Source organism: Panthera leo, chromosome D3, assembly GCF_018350215.1.
Source record: "Panthera leo isolate Ple1 chromosome D3, P.leo_Ple1_pat1.1, whole genome shotgun sequence".
Lineage (NCBI taxonomy): Eukaryota > Metazoa > Chordata > Mammalia > Carnivora > Felidae > Panthera > Panthera leo.
The window spans coordinates 8,304,865-8,330,269 of NC_056690.1; the positions used below are offsets into that span (position 1 = coordinate 8,304,865).

General features: G+C 43.5%; 2 protein-coding genes across 6 annotated transcripts in view; one reads left to right on the forward strand and one right to left on the reverse strand.

Annotated features, from left to right (window-relative positions):
* ATP2A2 (ATPase sarcoplasmic/endoplasmic reticulum Ca2+ transporting 2) overlaps window positions 1-4,690 on the forward strand; it is a 58,605-nt gene extending 53,915 nt beyond the window's left edge. Inside the window, exons 20-21 of one of the 2 annotated variants that reach the window (XM_042910827.1) lie at window positions 30-150; window positions 3,874-4,690. In XM_042910827.1, coding sequence (XP_042766761.1) covers window positions 30-150; window positions 3,874-3,887 — 135 coding nt within the window. In that variant the 3' untranslated portion in view covers window positions 3,888-4,690. Of the gene's footprint in view, window positions 1-29 lie in introns of both variants that reach the window. The other variant, XM_042910826.1, reaches the window with a different exon arrangement.
* ANAPC7 (anaphase promoting complex subunit 7) overlaps window positions 1,773-25,405 on the reverse strand; it is a 37,073-nt gene continuing 13,440 nt past the window's right edge. For 2 of the 4 annotated variants that reach the window (XM_042910828.1, XM_042910830.1), the window contains 4 exons: window positions 25,112-25,308; window positions 22,644-22,868; window positions 21,834-21,984; window positions 19,319-20,190 (listed from right to left, as the gene is read on the reverse strand). In XM_042910828.1, the coding sequence (XP_042766762.1) occupies window positions 20,001-20,190; window positions 21,834-21,984; window positions 22,644-22,868; window positions 25,112-25,308 (763 nt within the window). In that variant the 3' untranslated portion in view covers window positions 19,319-20,000. Of the gene's footprint in view, window positions 1,861-5,528; window positions 5,596-9,931; window positions 10,052-19,318; window positions 20,191-21,833; window positions 21,985-22,643; window positions 22,869-25,111; window positions 25,309-25,405 lie in introns of those variants that run through there. The other 2 variants (XR_006195322.1, XM_042910829.1) reach the window with 2 other exon arrangements.

Below are 25,405 nucleotides of genomic sequence, written 5' to 3' on the forward strand. Positions count from 1 at the left end.
GAACTTGACAAAGCTTCTTTGTATTTCAGCTTATTTTCCAGATCACACCGCTGAACTTGACCCAGTGGCTGATGGTGCTGAAAATCTCCTTGCCTGTGATTCTAATGGATGAGACACTCAAGTTTGTGGCCCGCAACTACCTGGAACCTGGTAAAGAGTGTGTGCAGCCTGCCACCAAATCCTGCTCGTTCTCGGCATGCACCGATGGGATTTCCTGGCCGTTTGTGCTGCTCATAATGCCCCTGGTGATCTGGGTCTATAGCACAGACACTAACTTTAGTGATATGTTCTGGTCTTGACTGACAGTTTTACATAAAGAAGATGTTTAACTTAATCAATTAATTTTTTTATTGTTTAAAGCAACTGTCTATTTCTGCTGAATTTTCACATGAACATACTGGCTGGTGAAGGAGATTTCATACTCTAGATTTTGTTTTGCTTTTTCTGACTCCAGTGGGGCAAGATTTTCCTTTTTTATACACATAATTAAAGTGTCCATTGACATGTACAGAGAACTAACACTATTTTATGCAAATATTTTTTTGTAGATGAAAAAGCATGTACAGTGTTCTGTTTAATACTCATCCTTGTATAAAAAAAATAGTTGAGCCAGCAGACATTGTCAGCAAATTAATTGGCAGCAGATTTTAGGAAATGAATGTGTGTGTTTTTTTTTTCTAAAACTAAATAGCATGTATTGTGTCTTCTGCATGATCATCTGGATTTAATCTGAGATCACAGTCTAATTTTTATTCATAAGCCAATTTTTCTGCACTGAGCAGAGTACTGCTACCTCAGTCAGTATTTTTTGGTTTGCCACTCCCCTCACCCCCTGTGGCCCCCATTCACTTCCACCCCCACCCCCCACACTCCCAGCCCCGCTCGGCTGCTTCTCCTGTAGGGTTTTGATGGTTCTGTTTACATCAGTCTTAACAAGAGGTATGCCTGTTCTCGCTTGTGCAGAAAACATTGTTCCAGATACAATCGACTGGGTTCATGTCCCCCCACGTAGTTTTTAAGGTTATTTATTTAAATGTCTAATGTATTTTATTGTAACAGACATTGTTTTGCCAACATTGCCTATTTCAGTGGCACTTCACAATCTAGTTTAAAAAGGAAAATAAAACATTTTAAATGGACAGAAAAATAACTGTCTTGTTTTTAACTTTTAAGTGGCTTAGCTTGAACTATCTAACAGCCGTGTCCAATTTTCTCTTAAGTTCTTAGCTCAGAACTTTAGCTTTACTGTGCTCTAGGGGAGGAAAGATCCTGTTCTGCTGCATAGGTAGTTGTAGGAGTTCATGTATATGTACCAGTTGTCATCTGTGACACTTTTTATGCAAGTTTCTGCTGGCCTGTTGTAGCCTGGTGTAGAGAACATAAGGGCGCGTGCGTGCGTGTGTGTGTGTGTTTTTGTAAAATCTGTAAATAGCACATGACCAAATGAACATATTGTATAGAACTATTTTTATTTGAATGTGGCACTAACCAACACCATGTTACTATGATAAATGTTTGCGCATGTTCGAGATCAGTCTTACCAACAGTGTGTAAGCCATTAACTGTCCTAACTATGGTGTTTTCCTCCAATGCCTTCCAACATCATCAACTAACGTGAGTATCCCCTGGAATCCAGATGCTTTAGCCTAAAGATGACTGCCACCGAGTGAGCTAGCTGTGTGACATGAAAAAGCCCCTTGTGTCATGCACTGCTGTGCTCTGTGACAGTCTCTGAGTGCAACAAGTGTACGATGCGTGGTACCTGTGCACACGGGGGCTGGGTTAGCTGACGCGAGGTGTGACATCTATAGGCTCCATGCGCTGCCTTGGTCAGTGGCACAGCCGGATGTCAGGGAGAGCCTGGGGAGAGAGAAGCTCATTTTGCTTTGGTCCAACTTACAGGCTGAGAGAATGCTGCCTTTGCTAATGCCAAGATGAGGACTCTCAAAAACTTGTGGTTCTTTGGTCTTTACTAGCTGCAAGGATTCATCCAAGAACCTTGCTACCTGGTTCATTAAAAAGCAAAAATCTAGTGAAAGCAAATAGTTGAACCAGTCAGTTCGTGCATCCAATAGGTTGGTCTCAAGTAGGCCACCTCTTTTCACCTTCTGGGTCCTATCCTTTGCAGCTGGGACTTGTCTTCTCTCTCTCCAGGGTACGTTAAAGCAGAGTTATTTAGGGCATGGCTCTGCTAGCAACCAGCCTTGTCCGTGAGCCAGGGCAAAGGAGGCCTAAGCAGGAGCTCCCTCCCCATGAGGCCCTGAGTGTTCCTGTGAAGGCTCTGGGGGCCCAGATCTGGGACCAGCCAAAAGATGTGATGTAAAGACTTCCAGTTTGGGGGAGAGTTGGTGGGAATCATCAAGCGGGGCAGGGTACTGCCAACTTGCAAGGTCTGAGTGTAAGGGGACTGAAGTCCCATCCTAACTGCATGAGGTTTCTGAAAAAGGGAGGTTGGTCGGTTTGGCAGAGCGTGTAACAGGGAAGAGGATGGGTTTTGCCAGTTTTGGCATCATGAGGCCTAAAAAGGACCAAATGCAAGGAGTGTGCCTTGGCTCCAAACCAGAACAGGATGTCTGAGCTTGTTGGGTGGTGTGCTATTCAATGGAAACCAAACTTACCCAATAGTCAGCTTTTCCTGACTTGGTTCCTCGAAGTAGTAGCCTTCACAAAAGAAGTTAAATGTTGTTTGCTGCTGTCGGAGAAATGCACAGCTCCAGATCAGCCTGGGCAGGCTGTTGCCTTGTGGTTTCTCAGCTTCAGGCCAGGCCCATCCAGCCTGGAGGCAGTTTCAGCACCCGCTTCCCTCAGCCTAGGCAGCTAGGAGCATCCCCTTGTGCCCTCTGCTTCAGGCTTTGCCACATCAGCGCCTCCTCAGCAGTTGTACTGTTGTGGACGCATCCAGGGCCTCAGGCCTCCCACAGTGAGGGGCAGGTGCCCAGACCAGACCCATCCTCACCCAGCACCTGCAGGAAATTCCCAGGCGGCCTCTGCTTTTGCCGCCATCAGTACCGGTGTCCTTTTCAGACCTACCAGAACTTGTTCGTGTTCTCACCGATGGGCAGGTAGGCCTTGCACGGCTTCTTGGTTAGGCCTTTGCCTAAAAGATGGTGACGTCATACATCCTCCAGGCGCTCATCTGCACAGTGCAGGTGATACTTTCTAGAGAGAGCTGCGTGAGCTCACAGACAAGCAGGGCGAGTGCCAGCCTCCCCGCAAGCAGCTGCTATCACATCACCCTCAGACAGGGGCCTCAGCTCCCTGAATGTCCTTTAGGCGGCAGACCTTCTGGAATATGAGACCACAGGCATTAGCTCGGGGTCTGTAAAGTGGCTCCCCACTGCCTAGAGCCAGAGGGGTCTGCAGCGCCCATGGGCTAAGTCCGCCAAATCAGCTGTTGCCTTTTTAACATAACCACCAATTTTGTCAAAGCCACCACCGCTCAGCCAGCCACAGGAATGGGGTGGGGAGGAAGGGGAGGTAGAGGCTTCGCACTCAGCCGCACTGCTCGCCTGTGTGTCACCCTCCTTACCGTCCACACTGCTAACCGAGAACTCTTTCCCCTCTTGCCCGTTGCCCTTCCGTGTCTGAAGCAAGAATGTGTCTGCCTGGTGGGGTTCTTCCATGAGCCAGGGTGGCCTTTGCTCTGTAGCCAGGCGACATGAAGGGTTTGTACCAAGCCAGTGCTTCTGGCTGCTGCCTGATGTAGGCAGCACCTCAGGGACAGTTAATCAGAAATGCTGGTCTTGAAATCTTAAAAAAATCAAACTGAACATTCCTTTTCACCATTCCTTGTCACTATTAATCTTAAATGGTTATTCTAACATTTCCTCCCCATATTTCATAAAGCTGATTTCCTCTCTCTTTCCTTTTCAGCAATACTGGAGTAACCGCTTCCTAAACCATTTTGCAGAAATATAAGGGTGTTCGGTTGCGTGCATGTGCGTTTTTAGCAACACATCTACCAGCCCTCTGCATGATTGATGTTGGGGGAAAAAGAAAAGTAGAAAAAAGTCCCCAACTCATTGTGTGTTATGTGGAGGAAACGTGTATTACCAACGGGTTTAGCTTTTAAATCAAAATAATAATTACAAATGTACAATTTAGCTTAATGAATCAGAAAGCCTCTCCAGCGAACTTTGGTTTCTTTGCTGCAAGAAGACTGAGGTTTTGAAACCTTATCTAAGAACTTAGAAGCCATCAGCCAAGTCTCCATATTTCTCTGTGCAAAATGTCATAGCTTATATAAATGTACAATATTCAATTGTAATGCATGCCTTCAGTTGTAAGTAGCTAGATTTCTCTATGGTGTCATTTAAACATGCTACTTTTTAATTGGCTCTGTACAGTTTGCTTATTTATAAATTTATTGAAAACACTGCAGGTGTTGAAAGGTTAAAACGTAGGCCTCCAGTTCATAACTTCAGTTATTTTTTTCGAGTGTGCAAACAGCTATTTTGCACTGTATTAAATGTAACTTATTTAATGAAATCAGAAGCAGTAGACAGATGTTGGTGCAATACAGATATTGTGATGCATTTATCTTAATAAAATGCTAAACGTCAATTTATCACAACGCATGTTTGACTTTAGACTGTAAATAGAGATCAGTTGTTTATTTCTGTGCTGGTATAGCAACAAGCATTGCACAGACATGGTTTCAGGTAAATAAATCTATTCTACGATAAGTTCACAGTGTGGTGCTGAGTGTTCTCATGCAGGAGGGGTGGGTGATGTGCACTGAGGGCCTCCAGTCTTGCACCCTGAAGAGTTTTGGCTTCCACTGGGGGAAGGTCTTAGACTTGACTTTCTGGGTAGGAGAGCCAAGTGGTAGGAGGTCTGCTTGTATGACACGAGATCTGCAAAATGGTCTCCCTTCAAGTATGGGGAAAGCCAAATGTGAATGTCTTATTGTTGGGGTTTTCAAAGATAGTTGTCAGCAGCTTGGAGGATGTACCAATGGAGAGATGCTTCTAATACTGTTCAGATGGCAAATGTAAAATCCTACACTTCTGTGAACAGATCAACAAACGCTAGCGTTCACCCATTTGATGGTTACTTAGTGCTCCTCTACCAGGCACAGGGTTGGGGTGGGGTGTTTCTCTAATTTCCTAATTTCCCTAAGATGAGTTGTTTTTTTTTTTTTTTAAGTGTTTTTTGATAGAGAGCAAGCCGGGGAAGGGCAGAGAAAGGGAGAGAGAGAATGCCAAGCAGTCTCCGCACCAATGCCGCCGAGCCTGATACAGTGCCCGAACCACAAACCACGAGATCATGACTTGAGCCAAAACCAAGAGTCAGATGCTTAACCACCCAGGTGCCCCCCCCCCCCCACCCCCGCAGAGGATTCTTATGTTGTGAAAAACAAAACAAAAACAGGCAAGGATAGATGATACTATAAACCTAATTAATGCAAGTCCTAGCAACTACAGATATGAAGGAAACATTTGATAAATTTTTTCATTTTTTATAAAATAGGCCATAATTGCTGGAAAATAAACCACAAGTACTGACACGACCAGAATTATACTCACCATCCGCTATTGCTAACTAAGCACTGTCTGGATGGTCACTGTAATCCGGCAAGAGAAGGGACAATGCCTAGGAGTGAACAGAAAGCCCCGAGAGTCTTACTAGATCAATGGTAGTATCTTGTTCATAGGAAAGTTTAATAACTCAGGGGGAATGAACATCTTGAGATAGATGATACATAATTCATGGGTTAGTGATAAATACTAGCACACATTTTAGTCAGACTGATTCTAACAAACATGAAGGAAGAAAAAGAACAGCAAGGATGTGCACCAAACCCCTCAAACATTAAAGCTCCAGCCTTTGAATGCTCAATTTGGAAAGGTGGCATTTCAGCTTAGTAGGTTAAGGGTGGGTTATTCATTGTGTCACTGGTCATCTTGAAAAACACAGCTGTATCCCTTGTACTCAGTTGCAAATGGATCAAAAGATCTGAAAAATGAAACTATGCCCCCAAAGGAAAAATAGCTAAATGACATAAGAAGAAAACCTGAATGGCTCATAAATATAAGATGTTCAGCCCCAATGGTGAAATCACAAGGAGCTAGCATTTCATGCCTGGCAGCTGACAAGGTGGCCGTCTTTACCCTGCAGAACAAATACCCCACAGTGAACTTAGGGATGTCCTCACCATCCAGCCCAGCAGGCCCACTCCCATGCCTACCTCAGAGAATCCCTCCCGTGTGCTTCAAGAGCCACACCAGCATGTTTGTAAAAGCACTGGAGACAACCTCAGTGACCAACAGCAGGAAAACCAAGAAGTGCCTCTGAGACATGTTCACATCACTCAGCACCAATGAAAATGAGTAAACTGGAACAGCAGATAGTGACAAATCTCCCTGCACAGTGGAAACCAAGTGTAGTGTATACAAAGTTCAAAATACGCACTTAGGTGCCACGTATGTGGGTGTACGGTATGCCTGTTTGCATGTCTGGGGTTTTTGAAGAAAACCACACGAAGTACTCAGAACATGGAAGATGAGAAGGCTTTCCATGCATGACAATCCCAGGAGAAAAGGGAAAAACAGACCATGTATAAAGGTAAACATGTGGACCAAGATACACCTCCCTAGAGTTAGGAAAACAGATTTGCTGTGCCTACGACAAAGAGCAAATTCCCTTCACATGACTGGCAAAATTCAAAGGTTGACAGCTACTGGTCTCTCCCTTGCAGCTGGTATCAGGAAACCGTATTTGTGCATAGGATGAGCATGTAAACTGGCTCAGTCTTTGGAGGAGGGCAACTTGACGAATGAGATTTTTAAACATCCATACCCTTGGATCAAGTCCTCGCTTCAGTGAAATCCTGCCACGTGTTCACAGAAACAATGTAATCCTGCTGCAGGATTGTGTAGCAAGAAATTGGAAATAGCCTGGATGGCCATCAATAGGCAAAATGTTCAATAAGAACATTAGTGCCATGGAATATTATGCAGCCTTCAAAAAACACGAGGTAGATCTGTGTGAATGAGCAAGGAAAGATGTCCAACAGATGTCTGCCAGTGAAACATGAAAGTACAGAACAGCTTGTATAATACTGTCATTCATTTTTTTAAAAAACAGGAGGAAGTTAACAGGTTCCAGTCATAATGGTTACTGAGAATAACTGATAGTGATACAGATGGCGGATGGTGGGAACCAGTTTTCTCATGTTGGTTACAGATAAGCCAGGGGAGAGGGCTAGAATGATTCATGTGGTAATGAATTACACTTGGAGACACCAGTGTAAGATCCTGTTTCACTTGATATTGATATAGATGATCCTGTATAGAAATACTTCCAGTTGTGTGTATATAAGCACATGTACTTCCTCACACCATCAACTGAGAGGGCCGGGAAGCAAGGACACTGCAGCAGCAATGAGCATACTTAGCTTCAGGTTTCTGATATCATTTCTCCAATGAAAGGAATCAGGAATCAAATCTGCTTAGAAAAAAGATGGGAGTCTAGGGCCAGGGCAGAAAATGTACAACACACACCTGGAGAACACTGTAGTGTCAGGAAGTGCAGATGGGCTTAAAAAACAACAACACGTCAATGATCAAAGACGAGGTTGTGTCAAAGGGACAGAGGAACTAACTGAAAACGTTCCGCATGGCCAAAGCTAAAACAATTTCAGCAACAAAATAAAGTAGGACTAGATTATCATCCAAAGTATAAAATAAATACCCATGAGTCTCTAGTGACATAAGCAGGAGAGACTAGAAATCTCCCATGCAGAAGAAATCCAAGTAGCTTCTGCAGAGAACTCTGCCCTTAGGGAGGCGAACCATAACTCCAGTTCCTTAAGTGTGAGCTATGCACAGTGACCGCGTTCCCTGGAGTACATACAAGTGTGGACGAGGGAGAAGTTAACCCACAGTGGAGAAACCTAACAGACACTACCTCAGCCAAGTGATGTCATTCGAGAGCACGTGCCCTGGATGTGAAGTGAAGAGAATGGCATTTTACCTGTGGTCTTCCCCCCACCCCCCCAAAAAAAAAACACATAACCTCAGTCTAATCAAAGAGAAAACACCTGACAAATCCCAAAGACAGACTGCAAAATACCTGACCTGTACTCCTTAAAATTGCTGAGATCATCAAAAACAAGGAAAATCTGAGAAACTATCATAGCCAAGAGGAGCCTAAGGACACAGGACAACTGAATAATACAGGATCCTGGATGAGATCCTGGAACAGAAGGAGGCAAAAACTAAAATCTGAATGAACTATGGATCTCAGTTAATAGTAACGTATAAATACTGGTTCATAATATGTAAGTACTGTGACAAATATCATGTAAAATGTTAGTAACAGGGGAAACTGGGTCTGGGTCATATAAGAACCCTCCGTACCATGTGCTCAATTTTTCCATATGTCTATAAATATTCTAAAATAAATAGTTTATTTTAAAAAGCTGAGATAAATATTTTTTTACTCTTTATAGGAGCATCAAAGAACTACAAGAGAGTACAGAACTTCCGGGCCAAAATCTAAGCAGCAGCAAGGAGAATCAGAATATCCAAGGTCTCTTTTCCCCTTGTGGCATCTACCTCTCCAAATAAGCTAAGCTGTGAAAACGAGCAGGGGTTTTGAGAGCTCGCAGAGTAGAAAAGGCAAAGTCAAAATCCAGGGCCCAGCAAAAGTGAGAAGTCTCATAGGACAATAAGCTGTGGCCCCAAAGGGCTAACACCTTAGGATAAAGGCAAACCAGATAATAAACCTGCCCTCCTTCCCCGAAACAAAGGGCTGCAGGCCCTGCCGTGGTACCAAGCAGAACCAGAAAAATACCCACCCCCTAGAAGGGGGTGTAAACACTGGCTATGGAGGATCTGCAGCCTCAAGGCATGACTTTAAAGTCACAGGCAGTATCCCTGAGCCCCAGGCAGAAATAAGTGTAAATCCTCCCTAGAGGAATATGCACCTTGGTTTTATGTCTTGGAAGATCTACGCAACTATGTTACCAAGTGGCCTATAGTAAAAGCTCACCAAATACACAAGGTACCATGAGGGAGAAGCAGCAGGGAGAAACACACACTAGAGACCGACCCAGACTTCACAGATTAGAAATATTAGAGATCAAAAAACACCCCCTGGTTTATTTTGTTTGAAAAGAATAAACCTACTCGAAAACCTGCAGGAGACAGGAAATTCTAAAGAAATGAACATATAGCACATATGAAAATCAAATGGAATCCTAGAAATGAGAAGTACAATCACAGAAATTAAAAACTGCATGGATGGGTGTGGCATCAGAGTAGACACAGCAAAATAACAAATGAAGAGGAAGACATATAAGAAGTTAACCAGGGGCACCTGGGTGTCTCAGTCTGCTAAACATCCAACTCTAGATTTCAGCCCAGGTCATCATCTCATGGTTTGTGAGTTTGAGCCTCAAATCAGGCTCTGCATGACTGCATGCAGCCCACTTGGGATTCTCTTTCTCCCTCCCTCTCTCTCTGCCCCTCCCTAACTCACGCACACATGCAAGCCCTCTTTCTCTCTCTCTCTCTCTCTCTCTCTCTCTCTCTCTCCTCAAAATAAATGAATAAACTTAAAAAAGAAATTTTAATTAAAAAAATGATTAACCAGAATGCAGCAGAGAAAAAGAAAAAAAGATAGAAAATATAGAAGAAAGATTAAAATACCTGGAAGATAGACTGAAAAGCTGACAAAGTCAAACATACATTTCATCATAGTTTCAAATGACAAAAGTATGAGAAGGGTATTATTTGAAGAGATAATGACTGAGAATTTTCTAGAGCTGATAAAAGACAGCAGTCTACAGATGCAAGAATGCCAACAAATCCCAAACAGGATAAATAAAAAGAAATCCTGCCCCAGACATGGTATATTGAACTGCAGAAAATCTAAGACAAAGAGAAAATCTTAAAAGCAGCAGAGTAAAAAAAAGAGACATTACCTTTACCTTCACAGGAGGGAGTGACACCGCTGACTTCACAGTATCAGTAGAGGCCAGGAAACTGTGGAAGGACAGCTTCACAGGATGAAAGAAATTACTGGCAACCCCTAGATTCTAAACCTGGAAAAAAAAACATACAGTATTTAAAGAATCAAGGTAAAATAAAGAGCTTTTCAGACAAACAAGAACTGTGCTTCACCCACAGACTCTCACACTAAGGGAATTTCTAGATGGGGGCAGAGGTAATTGCCCTAAGTGACCTGCGGCCTCTGTGACGCAGGACCCACGGAGAAGATACTGGCCAGCTTCAGATGCAGATACACCGGTAAGTATGTTGCTATTCCTCGGGTAAGCAGAAGACAGAGAGAGGCAACACTAACAAATCAACAGAAGGAGAAAATGAAAGAACAAATAGGACAATAGGAGCTGACAGGAAATCCCAAATATAATTCATAACTCTCTACGAATATCCTAGATGTGTTATTTCTGTCACAGCTATTGCTGAAAGAGGGATTTCAGCCTGACCCAGATGTTCCTGTTTTGAAAAACAATCTGTGCCTCTAACGTGATTCCCTGAAGCACCGAAGAGACACAAACCCATCCAGAACTCTGCTAGGAACGTTGGGGAAGCTAAATTGGTTGCTTTTCCACCAAAATTAGTAGAAATTATAAAACACATTTTTTAATTTCAGAAACTACTCAAAATTACTTCATTTAGGACTAAAAATATACAAAATATAACACTTATTACCTCTTTGGTATTGTAAATCATGACCTGTTAAGAAAGTTTTTTTCCATTGAAAATTGTTTACTTTTTAAATAAACTCTGCTGATGAACTAGCCAACTACAAAAAGGGGAGTGATATACACACAAGCTTTGGCAACTTAAGATTATTTCTAGAAAAATACACAAAAAACTATTGACTGTGGTCACTTCTACAAGAGGAAACTGGGAGAAGAAAGGCAGGCTGGGTTAATTTTACCATATGCTTTCTTGAGAATTGTGAATCTAACTTAAAAAATATATTAGAACATCTGATACTAACAATTTTATGGAAAGACAAAGCTAAAAATAGCCAAAACACAACTAAAAATAACATCAGCGGTTCTTGTTCTTCCAAATACCAATCTCTATAAAGTTATAGTAATTAAGATAGTGCAGTGTAGGTGCGGGGATACAAAAATGACTAATGGTACAAAAGGGAGGGCGCAGAGACAGGTGTGCTCCTCCAGGAACACCTGATTTGTAAAACAGCTGGCATCATAGGTTGGTGAGAAAAGTAATTTTGCAGTAACGGATGGTTATGCATGTTTAAACATAAATGAAAAAAATCAATAAAAATGGATCCCTACCTTACACCATACAAATGGGAGAATAGACTTTTGACCCCGAGATAAGGATTTCTTAAGCATTAGAAAACACAACTATAAAGAAAAAGATTGATAATATTTAACTACATTAAAATTAAGGCCCTCTGTTAATCTGGGGCACTGGGTGGCTCAGTTGGTTGAGCGTCTGGCTCTTGGTTTTGGCTCAGGTCATGATCTCATGGTTTGTGGGTTCAAGCCCTGAGTCAGGCTTTGCACTGACAGCATGGGGCCTGCTTGAGATTCTCTCTCCCTCTCTCTCTGCCCCCCCACCTCATTCTCTCTCTCTCTCAAAATGAAGAAATTTATTAAAAAAAAAAAAAAAAAGATCCTCTGTTAATCCAAAGATACTATAAAAAGAAGGAAAAGGAAAGCCATAAACTGGAAGAAGGTATTTGCCACTCCTATTCTGAGTTATAACTAGAATATATAAAGAACTTCTGTTGAGTAAAAAGAAAACTCAATAGAAAAGTGGGGGGGTGGAATTTCATGGAAGAGGAAACACAAGTAGTTTGTAAATATATGAAATGGTCAAATTTGTCATAAAACAGAAAACTGTAAATTAAAATCACTGTATCATCTCACACCTACTCTGTTGGAAAAAATTGAGGATTGATAATACCAACTTCTGGTGAGGAAGTGGGACAAAGGACTGTGGTTATACCTGTAAATTTATTTCTTGGGATAACAGTGTGACAGTAACTGGTAAAGCTGAACATGCACATACTCTGTATCCACCAATTCCACCTCTGGCTTTAGGCCTACAGAAATGTGCGCTTGTGTGCACTAAAAGACACATCCAAGAGTAAAATAGCAGCACCGTTTGAAACAAAAAATTAGGAACTGAAATGTCCATCAATGGAAGAATAAGATGGGAGTGTTACAACCATACATTACATATTAGAACATAGTATTTATATTGTCTTATGTAGCAATGAAATTATATATCACATAGCAACAAAAACTGAATGAGATATCCTACAAAATGCCTGACAGTCCTCAAAATCGTCAAGGTCATCAAAAACAAGGAAAGTCTCAGGAACTTTCACAGCCCGAGAGCCTATGGACCCATGGCAACTAAATGAAACATGCTATCCTGGATGGGATCCTGGAACAGAAAAAGGGCATCAGGTAAAAATTAAGAAAATTTGAATAAATTATGGACTTTTATTAACAATAATGTACCAATCCTGGTTCATTAATTATAACCAATGTACCATACCAACATAAGGAGACAATGCACAAGGTATATGGAAACTCTATGTACTAACCACTCAATTTTTCTGTAAATCTAAAACTTTTCTAAAAACAATGTCTATTAATTATACATTAATGAGTTATAGCAGCATTAACATGAATCAATTTTTAAAATAATGTTAAGCAGGGCACTGGGTGGCTCAGTTGGTTGAGCGTCCTACTCTTGGTTTCAGCTCAGGTCATGAGCTCACATCAGGCTCCAGGTCAGGCTCTGAGCTGACAGCTCAGTGCCCACTTGGGATCGATCTCTCTCTCTCTCTCTGCCCCTCCCCTGCTCATGAGTGCACATTCATGCTCTCTCAAAATAAACAAACATGAAAAAAAAAATGTTAAGCAAAAGATACCATGGAAAAACAGACAGGACTCTATTTACATTAAGTTCAAGAATAAACAAATTTGTTTAGGATAAAAACATGGTAAAACACCTAAGAGTATTATTGTACAGGTGAGAACAATTAGTTCACCACTTGCAGGGTCAGAAAATAAAGGAAGTGTAAAAACAAAATTGAGAATGGTGGTTACCTCTGGCAAGGGGAGCAGGTGGAGGACAGAAGGAGGGAGGGAAAGGGCTGTGATCAGGTCTGAGCATGCAGGGGGCTTCTGGGATTGTAAAGCACTCAATTTCTTGTCCTGGGTAGAGTGTACGTGTGTATTTTATCTGTCGTTTTTTAAACACTACATGTTTTCATATACTTCTGTATGTGTGCTATACTTCACAAATACACATTTTTATTTATTTATTTTTAACATTTATTTTTTTTTGAGACAGAGAGAGAGAGAGAGAGCATGAACAGGGGAGGGTCAGAGAAAGAGGGAGACACAGAATCTGAAACAGGCTCCAGGCTCTGAGCTGTCAGCACAGAGCCCAACGCGGGGCTCGAACCCACGGACCACGAGATCATGACCTGAGCCGAAGTCGGATGCTTAGCCGACTGAGCCACCCAGGTGCCCCACAAATACACATTTTTATTAAAAAATAAAATAAAATAATTACCTTTCTGGTCCCCTGGGCAGGCTCTGGGCCCTGACACCCACACCAGGCTGTTCTCCTGGACCTCCTTAGGGGGTCTGTCTCCAAATGGCCCTGATTCAAGGTGGCTCCCCTTGGATTCCCCTAAAGGTGAATGCATTACTGGCTTGAGTATATGCCCACTGTTCTGGAAAAAGCTCCAGATTGGAAGCAGGGGAGGTCATCTCTGTCCCTTCCCATCACATAGCACCAGGCTCAGCAAAGCAGCAGCACAGGAGTGGGAAGTGGCCTGGGCCTGCGAGGATGTTGGGTATCAGCTTGTTTCAGCTCCATAAGGATGAGGCTTCAGTCTGGGCACCACCCAGTCTAGAGGGCACAGGCCTCTCTCAGGACAGATATCTGCTTGATGCCACTCCATTCAATTCCTGGACAAAGTCCCCAGTGCCTCAGGGGATTGACATGGGAGACAGCCGGTGGTGGGACAAGCAGGCTGAGGTCATGGATGGAAGATGATCCCGCAGAACTAAATCTGTCACTGAGAGGGGCTCAGGGCAAATCTGTTAATTTAGCACCAAAAGAGGTCCAACCTGCAGGCCAGAGGGCAAGGCCCATGTCCACAAGGACACTGATCCCCAGTTTAGCTCTTGGAGGCTGTTGCCCTCCCAGATGCTCCACCCAGGCCTTGAGTGCTGACATCCCTGCCACAAAGCCCCCCACACCCAACAACAGGGAGACAGAATCAGACACCCTGAGTTCTCTTCCAAAGGAACATGGAGGCACAGAGAGGCTAAGAGGGCTACCCATAGCCACATTGCTAGTGACAGATCATGGACCTGAGGCTCCCACCTAGTGATGTAGAGGCCCTCCCTCCAAGAGGCTCAGCCCTCCACTGGGGAGAGTGGGAATCCTTCAGTGGGGCACTGAAGGAAGAATGGGGACTCAGGACACAAGTAGCCAGCAAATACCCCCTCCCACACACACAATAAACCTCATCAGAGTCTTCTTCAGCCCTAAAGCAAGCTAGATCTGACTTCAATCCAGGAAAACACTCCCCAGCCTAGAGCCAGGAAGGGCTATCCTGTGGGGGAAGAGGCCCCAAATCCCAAAGGCCCAAGAAAGCAAAGGCAGACGCCTTGACAGACATCACCAGAGTCCACCACAAGATCTCAACTCCAGCGAGGGGAAGCAAGGTGGCAGTTTCAGAGACCAGGGAGCTAACCTGAAGCCAATAAATGGACTGACCCCCTGGAAGGACTGGGATGGCCAGAGGACACCATAGGGCCAGCCTTGGCTTACAGATTCACTGAACAGAGACAGGACCAGCCAACCAGACCCCTTAAAAATTCCAAAAGATTATACACTATCACTCCGACATCCCCCTCCTGGAAATTTACCCAAAGAAGGAAAAAGCTGTGAGCACAAAGGAGGTCACCAGAGGATTGTTTATAAAGAGACAGACACTGGAAGATTTAAGTGACCAACATGATGATGTTGCCCTTGACTGTCTGGCAATCTTTAAATGTGGCAAGGCTGAGGACCTTAGTCCATTTTCTCTTTATACCTCAGGGGCATAATGTTAAGATGTCCTAACATAAGCAAAGGGCTTGCCTTGTGGCCTGGCCCAGATGATCACTCAAATACAGTTCAAACAAGTAAAAATGATGGGAGTATGTATCACATCTAAGACTGGTAAAAGAAAAAAAGCCACTTGACACTGGTACTGGTGAGTATGCAGGAAACAAACACCCCCACCTACTGGAGAGCAATCTGACAACATCCATCGAAGCCTTAAATGCACATATGAGACCCAGAGACCCAAAAATTACAAAGAATTTGACCTGTGTGTCTTTGGAATATTACGCCAAAGCACGTTCACAACAGTGCAGACTATAATTATATACAGAACTGGAAACAAGTGTCCACCAAGAGCAGAAGGATTACAGAAACTGTTCCATCCGCAGAATGAAATTCTGTGGAACTGTCAAACAAGGAAGAGCACACAGACACAAATGGCAGGAATTTCTCAGGAGGGACAGCATGACCGCTTCAGTGTAACTTTCATATACACAGACCATTAAGTAAAAGCTCAAAACTCTTTTCCTAAGGTAGTACTAGAACATTTACAGAGAGACTGGGATTCAGTAGAGATAGGAAAGTGAGTAGATTTTTAATTTTATACCTTTGAACTTTTTAAATCATGTGTACATTTACATAACACATATAACTACAAACATGTGTTAATGGGCCATCTAGATGACAGGCTACAGGCCGTTTCTTTACTGGCTGTTAGTTGTATACGTATACACATAAAAGTACATATATATATATATATATATATATATATATATATAGTTATATATGTATATAACTCTCTCTAAATATATATAAATAAAACTTACCATCTTAGCCATTTTTCAGTTTGGTGGCATCAAGTACATTCATTCATATTGTGCAACCATCACCACCACCCATCTCCAGAACCTTTTTCAGCATTCTAAATGGAAACCTCTCCCTGGTAAACACGAATTCCCTATTCCCCCTCCTCCTTCCAGTCCCTGGTAACCAACATTCTACTTCGTCTCTATGAATTTTGCTCCTCCAGGGATCTTACTTAAGTGGAATTAATAGCATTTGTCCTTTTGTAAGTGGCTTGTTTTGCTTAGCATGTCCTCAAGGTTCATCCATGTTGTACCATGTGATAGGATTTCCTTCCTAAGGCTGAATCACATTCCACTGCATATATACACTGCATTTTGTTTATCCACTCATCTAACAAAACACACTTGGGTTATTTCCACCTTTCGGCCATTGTGAATAACGTTGCTATGAACATGGGTGTGCAAGTATCTGTTGAAGATCCTGCTTCTTTTGGCTACATACCCAGAAGTGGAATTGCTGGATCATATGGTAATTGTTTAAACTTTTGAAGAACTGCCAGACTGTGTTCCACAGTGGCTGTATCATTTTACTTTCCCACTAGCAATGCATGAGGGTACTCTTATTTTTAAACTGTTTTCTTTTAATGGCTGCTAAGCAGACCAACTTGTAGGCTTCTGGCTTATTCCTGGTGTTGCTGATACTGTGTGGTTTGTGAAATAAGTGACATGTTCTGTGCTGCCAACAACTGACTTCTTCCACAGCAATCTGGAAAAACCCCACACATCTAGTGGTGAAGCCCGAGCAGCTCAGAAACATCCAGACAACAGAAGCCTGCCGTTTTGTGCCCCAAGAGGGAATGTGGGAGCTGGTGTGCGCGTGCACGCGCACACACACATGCACACGCACGCACGCACCCCGCCCCACCATCCACTGCCCCTGGGCAGGGAGGCTCCAGAGAGAAGTGGAAAACCTTAGTGAGGCACTTACCTCAATGGACCCTCCAAGTGCCAGGGATCCCTGGCTGGCCTGGCTATGGCCATGGTCCCCAGAGGACACGGTGAGGTGCTTGTTGAGTCAGGGCTGTCTGTAGCCAACAGAGAATGCAGTCACCACGCAGCAGGCAGTGCCTGTGACCTCAGGGATGGCCAAGCAGCCCTGGTCTAGGCATGGCCTCCAAAGACCTGGCCAGGCAGTTGTATGGTGAGGTCCCCACAGGCCTTCTGAGGTTAAGCCTACAGCTTCTGGGACCCTCAAACCCCCACTCCCAGTTTCTCAACATTTGGACCATGGAACACCTGCATCAGAATAGCAAATCAAGGTGGGAATGATTGAAGATGCAGACTCCTGGGCCCAGGCCCTGGCATTGGATTCAGGTTTGATGCTGTGCCTGGTAATCTGCATCACTGAGAAGTATGTTCAAATTTGAGAATTAACAGATTTGGGTAAAAGCCGTTCTCATTCCGAGGAAGAATTCATTGGCAGGAGTGTGGCTCCCAAACTAAGGCTGGCAAGGAGAGCTCCTGAGAAGCTCCTGACATTAACCAGATCTGCCAGGTCCCTGGCACATAGCAAGAGTTCAGAGTGTGAGAACCCAAGCCAGAGGGCAGGGAGCACCCTTCCTTAGGACCCTGCCTCTCCACTTAGCTGAGGGACCTCCAAGAGAAAAAGGCAAGAAGGCTCTGGAGTGATCCCATCAGCCCCCAATTCCTGAGGGGAAGACTGGCAGTCTGGCATTTACCCTAGTAATGATAACGTGATACACAATGGGCACCGTACTCAACTCCTTGTGGGCTTATTGAGTCCTCAGCCCAGAAGATATGGGAGCCCACACCAAGGAACCTAACTACTTGGCTCCTGACCTGCAGCTCTGACAGCGGGACAGCAAGGACTTTTAGAATGTAGCCTTACTCCAAACCAGTGCTATGATCAAGCTGCAAGTGGTTGGGCTAAAAGACAGGATCAGTTAAAACATCCCTCTCCTCATAATGGTGTGTGAAACTCCAGACACCAGAATATCTCTGGTGACTGTAAGCAGTTGGGAGGCCATCACTTGTCAAGATGCTTCATCTCCTGGAAGGTGGCTCAATGGGACAACCAGAGCGCTGGGCAGCCTGATTCTGTCCCTGCTTCATGGAGCTCCCTGCCCTCGTAAGATTTTTTTGTGAGACCAAGTGATAGCAGCAATGCCAGGTGAGATCTTCAAGTCACACTCCTCCCATTCTTTGATGTGAACCAATCCCACATCAGGTGCTCTCAAAATGTAGCTTCAGTCGCCTCTTCTAACCTGGTTGTGACACTGACATGGTCAGGGTAGAACTGCTGGAGCTGTAGTTGGGAAGGATTGGAGGGATCCAGCCCAGGGTGCTGGTGGGATGGAGGTGCTGGGGATGATCCAGGGGCTCCTAGAAGAGCTGAGGGCCAGCCCAGGAAAGGGGAGAGGAACATGCTGGGGCTGACAGAAGGTAATGTGCAGGGCCTGGGCTCTGAGGCACATCCTGACCCCATGGGAACCTCAGAGGGAACAGTGACAAGCCTGACATGCAGAAACATGTAGGCTGGATGTGGCCAGGCTTCTTCCCCTAGCCAGGGGAATGGCAAAGATGTTTCACCTTTTCTTCCAACGCACAGACTGGTTAACAGCTGCTAGGAGGCAAGGCGAAGGCCAAGAAGCTACATCCAGAGCAAGCACTGAGGCCAGTACGCAGTGCCTTCTCGGGGCAGTATGCTCACCTGGAACGACCCCAACTGCTGGCTGGGCTCTTTAGAAACTGCTTGATCAAATGGTGCTGCCCAGGCTTTAAGTCTCATACTGAAAGATACTTGAACAGTAACTTTTTTTGCCCTTATAGTTATCAGATGTTCTGAGCTCCTCAACTACCGTACATGTCCATGGTTTTTACACTTTAAGACAGAACTTTCCATTTACATCAAAATCACCTATTGTACCACCTTTGAATAATTTTGTTTTAGTGAGAATTTGGGGTTAGCTGTGCCATTCTCCCCACCTTCGCCTCCAAGTTAAGGATATAGTGAAAAGCACTGCATCTGAAGAAACAAGGGGAAGACGGTAGGCGAACTCTCCCAGCACCAAGCCCAGGGAACGCGCCCCCTGCTGACCCCGTGACAGAATGCTGAAACCATACACAGACTTTAGTGCTTCTGACAGAACTGGGAGGAACCAGTCTAAAACAGGCCAAAGACTCACCCCCCGGGGGAATTTAACCAATCAAAAATGCAAATAGATGAATTAGCTCAATGTTACCTGAAGTTACCAATCCTCCTGGCTCCCAAAACTCTGGGAAGAAAAGGAGTGTATTTATGGCAAATAATTCTGGGGCTGAATCAATGCATTGTGAGAGACCAAAAAAAGTAAGAATCTATAAAGGGCTTCCATTCTGATCAACCCAACACCATTACTGTACAAAAAACAGTTTTATTAGTTAATTACCCCAGGTGTGCCTCTGGTCATGCTCTAGGTCACACCTGTTTCTCAGATCCGGCCCAGGCTCATAGGCAAGTTACCAGATTAGCAAATAGGAAAATTGTTCTGCAAAATAGCAACTGTCAGCTTAAGGCATTACTAACATTGCAGAAGGAAGCAAGGTTACTAGGGAAGTTTGGACAGCTCAGGATGATGATTTCCGGGACAGGAAACCCGCTCTGAAAGGGCCAGCCCATGCTGCTGTCTGACATGGGAGAGGACACTTTTGCTCTGGGTGACAAGTCACTCCTTTAAACTCACCCACAATGTCACAGACAAAACACTGTCTATTCCTCAAGCTTTCAGATTTAGAAATTAGTTATATAAAAAGCACTCTGTCCCAGAAGCCCTGGCACATCTGCAGGCCTCCCAGAGAGCTCACTCGATCCTCCCTGGCTGGAGCAGGGGAGGACAGAGATAGATGGAAGGTTGGTCAGGCTCAGTTTTTAAAAATGAATTCACTACTAGAAATACGGAGCGAGGGGCAGAGACCCCTGCTGCAATTACATGCGGAATCAATGTCCTCCCAGAGAGCGGGCTCCTCCGGGCTCCTTCAGTCCACGGAAGTGCTCAGAGCAGGGCAGGCCAGTGTGGCCACAGAGCTGCCGCCTGCCTCACTGCATGCCGAACCACTGCTCCTGGTCAGCCCACTGGGCCGCCTCACTGTCGCTGCCCTCCAGGTCCCCTTCTTCCCCACTCCCTTCCATGTCGTCCACATCCTCCTCCTGAGTGGCATCCGTGGGACTCTCCTCCTTCTCCATCTTCTGCATCCCCTCTAGAGACTTCTGGTCATTGGGGTCCAAACTAGGGGACAACAAAACAAAGGAGAGGCCTGAATCTCTGCCTTGCTTCTTGCTGGCTGATGTGTCATCTCCCTGGCACGGCAGTGAAATGACCACCCAGTCACAGAGAAACTGCTAATGCCTGGCCTCTCCAAACAACTGTGGTTCCACAGGCAGGATCGAGGGAGTCCACCACTAGAAGTGAAAAAAGGCGTCTTGTCCTAATTTTTAGAATTCTTAATTTCAGTTTTTCTCCATGTATTTCTTAAACATTATTAGCCCAGCATTCTGCTAGAGGAAGATACTAGATAACACAAATGAAAAAGCAGCAAACCACCATTAACAGAAAAATTCAAATGTAATTTCTTAACAGTATCAGATTTTTAGGCTACAAAGTTACAAAAAAAATACTTATTTTTCTGTTGAGTTAAGGTGTTTCACATTCTTCTGACATAATTAACCATATCAGCATTTCAGTAGTCAATCAAATCATCATGCTTACCATGGAACAGATTTGTCAACTCCTAAGTTAGACCCCAGGACCCAAAGCTACCCCCCTACCCAAGCATTCGAGTTTAGCAGCTGAGTCATTACACATGCCCAAACCCCCAAAGTTCAGAGGCTCCAGAACATTTATTTGACTTCTAAGCAATTCTTCCTCTTGCCTTTGTGGTTACCATCAAGGCCAGCGGGTGTCCAATCTCTAGCAAATCCCACCTCTAATGAGTCCTGTTCCTACTTACATAACTGTAGATTGATTTGTTACCTCTTCCCTGAAAACTTCCATACAGCTCTCACCCACACCCAGGGCTCCCAGCCCTATGGGCTCCCACCTTGCCTTCTAGAGACTGCTATGAAAGCACTTAGCACGTGGCATCGATCAGTCTGCACGCCTGAGACCGAGAGCTCCCGGAATCACAGCATACCCAGTGGTTACTGAGATGCCAGGCACATGCATGGTGCTCAACTGCTGAACAAGTAAATGGATGTGATCAGACTCGATTAAAGACAGGCCTTCACCATAACTTTATAGACACGGAGACAACCCTCAAAGAAATCACTTCTATGTTAAACAGTAAGAATACCACTATTTATTTAGTATTTACTATGTACCAGGCACAGCACTAAGAGCTTTACATGGAATAATAATTTAATCCTCATTTAATCATTTAATACCTAATAAGGTAGATATAGACAAGGAAATCTGTTAGTAACTTGCCCAATATAACAGGTGTTGTGAAGGTAGTATTCAAACTTCAGAGCTTAAGTTCTTAACTACTACAGTAGAAACATGGGAAAGTACTTACAATACTTTGATTTGAAAAAGCAGAATATAAAATATATAACTACATATACCCTATAAAAATACGTTTATGCATGGGTGAGGCCAGGAAGATGATCTACACAAATGAAAACTGATGATATAGTGGTGTGGGCTGGTTAGGAGTGAAACAGTTCTTTAATGTTGCTAATATACTTTATGAAATTATTATTATTTTTTTTAGAAGTTATGAACTCACAAATAACTCTTCTACCATTACTATCATTACTCTGTTTTCAACCATGGGCACAAAAGTGTGTGTGTTTCCAGAACTCCTGTTACATAGTTCCCTGCCTCTTCTACCCCTCATTGACCTTCCCCCCCATGGGAGGCTAAGTGCCTACCTTAGTGCTATACTATATTGGTCCATTGCTTCCTGATACTCATTGACAGCTACAAGGAAATCTCCTAGGATCCGATGCAGGACACAGTCACTCTGATTAGCTAGTGCATTCCTCAGCAAAGCAATTCCATCTTCATATTTCTGTTCTCTGCCTGAAAAGAAAAAGACCCTCATTTTCCTACTTACACAACGTTTTGAAAATATACTCCCATCTCAAATCATATACACAAAACCACAACAATGATTATAATCCAACAGTCTATTTGTAGATGTCCTTAAGAGAACAGTGGTGTGGCAGGAAATAAGAACAAGCTCATATGAATTCCTCTTCTATTAGGAAATGTACAGCCTGAGTTCTGATTTTGAAAAATATACTCTTAACCTAAGTTCAAATAAAAAGCCAAAATGCATTTTATTTGCCAAACTAGCCCAAACCCAGGACTTTATCATAAATTAGGACTAAAACAACCAAAGCTAAAAGGAAGTCATAAGCAAATCCAGATGGGTCAAAACAGTTCAAGCTGGCTAAAACCAGTTATATTCAGCCCAAACTAGTTCAGGACAACCAAAACCAGATCAAAGTAAGCTGAACAGGTACCAACCAAGTATAGCTGGTTTGAGCCACTCAAAAAGTCAGTCACTGCCAATCCAGGCCAGTTTAAGCCAGCTACATTTGGTTGTATGGACTCAAACCTACTGTAAAAAGGCACACACCTGACTGGTCATCTGTAACCAGCTGGGACCAGGAAATCCAATGAGATCAGGTTTTATATAATTAATGACAAAAGGGAAGTAAATAAGATACACTTACTAAGTAGTTCTGCTTTTTTCACCACAGCCTTAATGTAATCCGGCCTTTGGGTCAGGGCTTTATCTAATAAAGTTTTGGCTTTCTCCTGTGTCACTGGGTCTTCAAGACAAACAGTGGCTAAAAGGGTAAGGGTCTGTGCATTTGCTCCTAGAGTTTTGTAAACGTTGTTAGCCATTACCATTGCTTCACGAATACTGTTGGAAGCTAAGTAACATTCAATGAGACCTGAAAAAATAAAACACAGAAAGCTCAACCACATTACCATTCCAAGCAATGCTTCCACTCTGACAGCCTTCCAGATTGTAAACCTTCAAAGTTTCAGACAAAGGGCAGGCCAGGGGAAAACTCTGATGATGAGATCAGACTGGAGAGTAGTCTAGATGGAATAAGTGCTCTTCCCCAGAGCACTTGAGGGATATGGAAAAAGGCTGCATGCACTGCAAAGGCACCTTTAGTTAGCGAAGGAAACACACGTAAGTAAACTGAAGCATGTAGGCAGCCCAGCTGAATGATAGAGGAACAAACGTGACCCTAATCATTACTTGAAACAGAGATGGTGCTGACAACAAAACCCAAGGTTCTACTGCCCCTTAATGAACTATTGATTTCCAGCTGTCTTCAGTCACCTTTAGTCCTAGGCTTACATGGAAGAGCTCCTAAGTTCCAAGTGAAATCCAGTTCTACAAAACTACAAGTTTGGCAAGTTTTCTACTAACAGACTTATGGAGCAACCTAAAGAGTAGGACAACTTTTCATTTAAAACATAAAAGCTATCTCAAAAGACATTTGCTGAACGTTTCCCTAACCTAGATGGAAAATACTTAATCAGATGGGCCAAATACATCAAATCAAGACTGGCAGCTCCTGCCTCTTATCATACCCACAACAAGATGCCCTATGGGGACACTTCAAGCAGAGTCAACTCTCAACTCTTCTTGCCAAGAACTTGAGAACAGAGGAAGTGCTTTTTGACACAAAGCACTCATCAAAACAGAAAAACAGCTTAAACTCCAAACCCACACATCCCTGGCAGATTTTCTCTGCATACTCCTCCACCCCAGCAGCATTTATAATATTTGTGCATGCACATTCTACCACACACTATGGTTACTTAACAGAAATTACCTAACTCTTCGGGTCAATGTGTTGGATTCCGAATACGGCTCTTTCAACTATGTATTGAGTGGTTTTATTTCCCTGCTAAAGCCCCCACTGGAACTTCAGAAGGAAATGGAAAGAATGCACTTCACTAATCCAGTGCCTCTGCCAATAAAGGAAGCTCAGCTGGAGGTTGCAAGAAGCACTGGACAGCATAATGTCATCCTGATTCAAAACTCCAAATGGTAGCTTGAGTGCAGGGAGACCACGAAGCTGGCCTGCAGAAGGTCCTCCACCCCCAGTGACTCTAACTATCCTCTGTCCAAATATTGTGGAGTTCGTTATTCAACTGCATTCCTAGGCTCTTGTGAAACAGGCATGCAGCAGAAAGGAACTAGCGTGACAAAAGCAGCTGAGAGGCTTGGGAAGTTACAGTTTCAGGATCAAAAATTTAAACTGGAACCAAAAGCCTGATTTACTGGGGACACTTTAAGAACAAATCCACAATAGGCAAAGCTCTCTGAATATCTAACCAGATTTGTTCTTTACCCCAACTTCCAAATTTTCTTTCTCAAATCTGAAACTCATCTTCCTGTTAAGAACAAGTCACTCCTAGACTCCTGGGTTTATTTTTAAATTCTTATAAAAATATGCTTTTGGAGGAACTGCATCTTGTAAGATCTATTTTAACATCTGTGACTCAGTCACCAAACGTTGCTGAAGCTGGCACAGCTCCTTTTAACTCCTAGGGTCAGTTCACATGTACTTAAAATAGCACATAACAAAACAAAGTTTGACCCTGATCGTGCCCACTCAGGAGGTCACAATGAACAGACTAGTTCCCACAACCGACACTGTCATATGGATATGGAGTTACCCCATGAGTAATATTTCTGGCTTGAGGTAAGAGAACTGTTAAAAAATAAGACACAACCAAGCACTCTAGCATACTGCCAGCACAGAGATTCACATTGAGGAGTGGGCCATGTTTGAGAAACAATCAGAAATAGGACAAAAAAATCTACCCCAACTACACCCTCACCAAAAACCAGAAAAAAAGAATGAGAAAAAAATTCTAAAGTTCAAGTGAAAATCCTAAATGATTTCTAAAATGCCTAATAAATGCCTAATGCAGTGATTCCCAAACTTACGTGCATGTTGGCATTACCTGGGATCATCAAAAAAATACTGTGCCTATCGCACAACCACAATATTCTGATTTAGACTATAGTGGAGTGACCTGGCATCAGGATTTTAAAATGTACCCCCAGAGAACTCTAACATACAACAGGGTTTGGGAATTGCTGGCCTAACAAAACCTTCCATCCAAGTTGATGCCACACACTATTTATCTATAGCTTTCATCTTACCTTCATAACAATCTAAGCGACAAGGTGCAAGCCGTATAGCCTCCCGAAAGTGGATTATTGCTTCTTGGACTCTGCCCATGTTTCTAAGTGCTGCTCCCTTAAGTAGCAAAGCTTGAACGCTATTACTATTCAGCTGAATGGCCTTGGCTCCTAAATAGAGGGCCCGAGAGTAACGTTTGCTATAGAAGCTATGACACCTGGAGGGAAAGAAAAAAAAAAAATTACCTAAAAGAAAATGGTAAAGAAACTTCATCTAAAAACCAAACAGAAGGCACGCTACCTGATCCTTATTGC